Below are 4,936 nucleotides of genomic sequence, written 5' to 3' on the forward strand. Positions count from 1 at the left end.
ATAAGCTGTGGACATGAATAGTGGGCCGCGATTCTAAAAAGTTTGGGAACCCCTGTTTTAGAGCTTTTGTTGGGTAGGTATATGGATGTGAACAACTATAATTAATCTGAATTTATATTTTGGTTGTTTATTTTGGTAGGTGAGAGATGACCTTAATAACATATTGTAACCTTAACTTCTCCTGCATCCTTAATGTAATACTGCCTTAAAGAAACGAGATAATACCTTTAAAATAGGTGGCAAAAGTTTTTTAAGTGATGGTCCACGAATTGCACTAAAAAGTTCCTCTACTAGCTGGCCACTGTCATCGACATAATGTTGCAGGGGGTGCATTTCTTTTTTAAGATCGAGTTCATCACTATAAATAGGTGCAAACAACTGAAAATGAAAAAATAAAAACATTGAATAAATAAAATGTACAGACACATACATGAACAAACACACATTTAGAGTTACTTCAAAATTCTGTTTTGTCACACTGTTTTTCTTTGTAGCTATTAAAAATATCTTTTGAAATCATAATTTGAAGAAGTTAAACATTTACAATAATATGAAAATTAATTAAAAAAAAAAGGAATTATATACAGTCAAGCCACAAGGACTGTGTCATAAAATCCACTGTAAAAGTGTGAAATTACTAACATTAAACAAAAGTAATGAAATGAAAGTGATCCACAAAAGATAAATATCTGCTTGTATCAACAGTAAATATAAACTGTAATGATACAACTTGAGCATTAATTCCTTTGAAGGGTCGATTTTGTATAAATACTTGTATAACTGTACAAGATTCATATTTGTGTGACAAGTCATGTGTTTTCATCACCAACATAGCTCGGTTATATTTTCTATTAGAACTACTAATTTCTTCATTATTGCTATTTGTGAATTTTCTTGATATTTTTCATGTAATTTTATAAAATTTAGCTACAGATTTTATACATTTAATTTGAAGTAAAATCTACTTAGACTAAGGCTTTGATTCACAAGTTAAAATTTAAAAGTAATGAAGAACTTTGAATTTTAGAACGATAACGAGTTATACTTCTTGAAGTGTTTATTGTGAATTTATGACAAAATAGTAATAATAACCTCATCTTCATTTTTCATTGCAGAGAATTTGTGTTCTTTTCCTGTTCTTTTCTTCTTTACTGGCAAATCTGTAACTTCTGAAGCATGAGGTGGAGTTCTTTTCTTCATTTTCTAACTAAAATAGACATAGAAGGATTTTATCAGCATATCAGTTCATAGCAAAGTGGCAAAGCCAACAACTACTTCTTTGTATTGCAATATATTAGTTTTATATTACTTGTTTAAATACTTTTAATCTATATTTTCCTGTTAGTATCTCACGATATATATGCATCATATATGCAAAATATTTACAGAAAGGAAGACTTGTTCTGTTTCTGCTTTGAGTAAACAAATGAAATGGTTAATTCTCACAAGTTTAAGCTAAAGAATACTAATATGATTTAAAACTGAAGATTTTAACTGGCTCTGGTATAATTTCAAAAGATCTCATCGACTGAGTAGGGTTATGAGAAAATTCAACTACTGAAATATTTCATAAAAGTGTTACATATGCCATGTTTATGAAAAAATAAATAAAAGTAAACAACAATTTTTTTGCACAATGAAACATTAAGGTTTATTAGATACTTAAAGCTAACAAATTTCAGTAACACAATTACCATCAGTTATGTTCCAAAATTAGTTGGCTTTAAGTAACTAATAAAGTTTTATGTTTCATTGTACCAAAACTACTAATTTTCTTCCTGTTATTTACATACATTGTGTAGTACAATGAATAAGAAATTACATTTCAAGTATGTTTAAATGTAACAAAAATGAAACTTTTAGTGACTGGAATTCTACAAAGCAGTTCACCATGAATAATACTGGAGAGAAAAAACTTGTTTTTTTTCCTTGTGCTTCTGGCTTTATTGAAAATACACACACATCCATAGTTCCCTCTAATTTTTTCCAAGCTATGTGCAGAATGGATTTTTTCACGTGCATCAGTATCAAGGTAATGTTCGGATGTGCACTACCAATTTTATTTTAGGGAGGGTTGGACCATCAACCATATTGTATCATTAGGCCTCTTTACAATGCTACCAGATGGTTATTTGTGTTTTAGGCATAGTGACTGCCGGGGTCATTAAGGCCATCAACATGTTGAGACTCCTCACCATTACTGAAGATGTGCACAGCTGCAATAATGAAGTGCGAGGCATTCGATTGGTTGTTATGCAGCTACACAGCCACGAAGCTTAGAGGGAACATTGGACACATCTATGCTGTACATGTACCACATACGAGGTTCTTCCAATGCCCGTCTAGAAATTCAATTCTCATTCCCAATGGAGAGTAAAGACATAATGCAGTGTTACACATCAAGTTCATAAATAAGTATGGTGGTTGAATGTCCATGATAATGAAATATTTCAAGGATCTGTTGTACTGGTCTACATAAATAATAGTGCACTAAAACCAAAAAAATATAAGAAATAATGCAAAAATATGCACTGACCAGAGTTTTACACTGGGACCAATATCTTGCAATTGTGACTTGAAACCAATGCTCTACCAACTATTTCCTCAGAGTTCAAATTCAAAATAAAACTCCTTATCCTTACTATTACACTAGATGTACTTATGTAGAGTCCCCAAAAGTGTTCTGTTTGAAGAGTAAATAAAACCAAAATTAAGAGTACAAAATATTTTATTTCCTGCTTTTGAAGTTCATATGTCATGTTGCATTGTAGCCGACAGAGTGCATAATCCTTTCCAGATTCATGACATGCACAAGTTTTTCTGATGTCATGACAGTACAAATTGCAACATTAAGTATCCCTTATGTGATATTATTTTAGTGTCTACTGACTGACTAACAGACAACACACTACTATATAGTGGTGCCAAATAAAGAATGTTAGAAAATACAAGTCTAATATTACTGTTTTATAGTAAATATAGTTAATTAGATGGCTTTATTAAATGATTGATTAACTTAGACATCAAAGTACACAAAAGGTTTCATATACTCTTTAAATCAATGTTTCTAAAGTGGTGGGTTTCCAGGGGAGTCCTGTGCTGTCTACACCGAGTCAATTATTTTTTAGTCCTTTTGGTGTCTGAGAGGCATACATATCACCTTTGTTATGAACTATGACAAACAGTTTTTTCATCCTTGTAAAGATAATGGGGGTCGCGATGACCAAAGCCCATATGCAGAAGTTTTCTGACAAATCCAGCTGAGAAACTGCTTTAGATATATATACTTAAGTTAAACATAAGTATACAATTGAAAAATAAAGTTGTTAAAGGTTGGAGAAAGGCCTAGAACTATTCAAAACACTATTGGATTTCCATTATAGTGGCCTGTATGATGTCACTCAAACTTCACATTATCTCACAATTTGCTTTATGCAGTCATTCCTAGTTTGCCACTGAATATGAAAAGACCACCTTTTGAAAGAACTCAGGCTAAAGGGTATCGTCATATTTTTGTGTTAAATTGATTTTTTTAAACTATGTGTTTTCCTAACAATATGAATAATTTTTCTTCTTAAAATTAAATCTAACTAAATGTTTTATGAACATCTTTTCTAAAAATTAGTTATGTTCAAATTTGCTTCTTGATAATGCCTTATTGAGTGAACCATGCAAAAAAACTGAAATATTCTTATATGGTCAAATGTCTGACCATGCAATTTATCAATTGTGATGGAAAAGGCAAAGAATTTGAGGGTGAAGGGAACATGAAGGTAAGTGCTAATAATTTTTGACTGAGTTTTTAAAAATCTCTTACATAAGTTGAAAAACATCAATAAATAATGTATTGTAGCACCATCTATTGGGTGGAAAAGACATTTAAGTTATGTCTGACACAGACAGACACTGATGCTTAAACATAATATGATCCCTGTGTCAGGTTTTATGTATGGGCTGGATTCTTCACAGTAGGCATCTGTGATTTGTTGGTGATAAATTTCAAAAATAAACAAACCACACACAATCCACTTATTTTAAAACAATATATTAAAAACAAGTCAAACATATACGCAAATGTTTGTTTCACTGGTGGTTATCACAGTTGTATCCAGAGCTTTAAATAATTGCCTTTTTTTCATTAAAGTCCACACAGGCTGGTTCAGTTACTTTAGAACACAATTTGACAAGACAAATTATTCTTCTGTATTCTGTTATTACAATTTGTGATAATTTTACTTTAAAATCACCATTGTATGCTCTTTATGGCTAAACTCATAATCTTGCAGCCTATATCTATTTAACTACCTATATCTAATTTGAACTACATTTTGAATGTGTATTTATAGCCTAAAAGAGGTCTAGAATGTTCTACACACTATGAAATATTACAATTCAATAATACTCAATTAAAACAACGAGAAAACTTAGAAGGTTCTACTAACAAGATGTAGCAGTACAACTGAACTAAACAACATATGATTAGCAAACAGTGACGTAAGTGAACTTGTGATAAACTATTACTTCTAAAAATAACTACATACAACACTTGCACTGTACTTCTATCTAAATCATAACTCTTACATTAAACTTCAACAGTCATGTATATCTAACACTCTAAATAATCTATAATGGTATTTGTATTTTTCCAAATATTCAAAGGAGTTGTTCTATATATGACAATATTTGAAAAAAAAATTAACATAAAATCCCAAATCAACTATAGCCATTGTAACACCCAAACTTTGTAATTAAATGTTAACAAATAATTCAAATCCCAAATTTAAACTATTATGTTATTCTAGTTTTAACTAATATTGTTTGATTTTTGATTTTGCTATAAACATGAGTAAGTAAATAAAAAAATTTTATATAAAAATCCCCCCCCCCCTCAATTGGGATTTGAATATGAAACTTCCACTTGAGACTAACCATTGAG

General features: G+C 30.6%; 1 protein-coding gene across 15 annotated transcripts in view; it reads right to left on the reverse strand.

Moving 5' to 3' along the window:
• The window catches only part of LOC106457435 (caspase activity and apoptosis inhibitor 1-like), a 39,669-nt gene that overhangs the window by 28,708 nt on the left and 6,025 nt on the right, over positions 1 to 4,936 (reverse strand). For 13 of the 15 annotated variants that reach the window (XM_013916848.2, XM_013916849.2, XM_022383364.1 and 10 more), the window contains 2 exons: positions 1,093 to 1,207; positions 226 to 378 (listed from right to left, as the gene is read on the reverse strand). In XM_013916848.2, the coding sequence (XP_013772302.1) occupies positions 226 to 378; positions 1,093 to 1,200 (261 nt within the window). In that variant the 5' untranslated portion in view covers positions 1,201 to 1,207. Of the gene's footprint in view, positions 1 to 225; positions 379 to 1,092; positions 1,208 to 1,890; positions 1,910 to 3,050; positions 3,525 to 4,936 lie in introns of those variants that run through there. The other 2 variants (XM_022383370.1, XM_022383372.1) reach the window with 2 other exon arrangements.

The sequence above is a fragment of the Limulus polyphemus genome, unplaced genomic scaffold (genome assembly GCF_000517525.1).
Source record: "Limulus polyphemus unplaced genomic scaffold, Limulus_polyphemus-2.1.2 Scaffold330, whole genome shotgun sequence".
Taxonomy (NCBI): domain Eukaryota; kingdom Metazoa; phylum Arthropoda; class Merostomata; order Xiphosura; family Limulidae; genus Limulus; species Limulus polyphemus.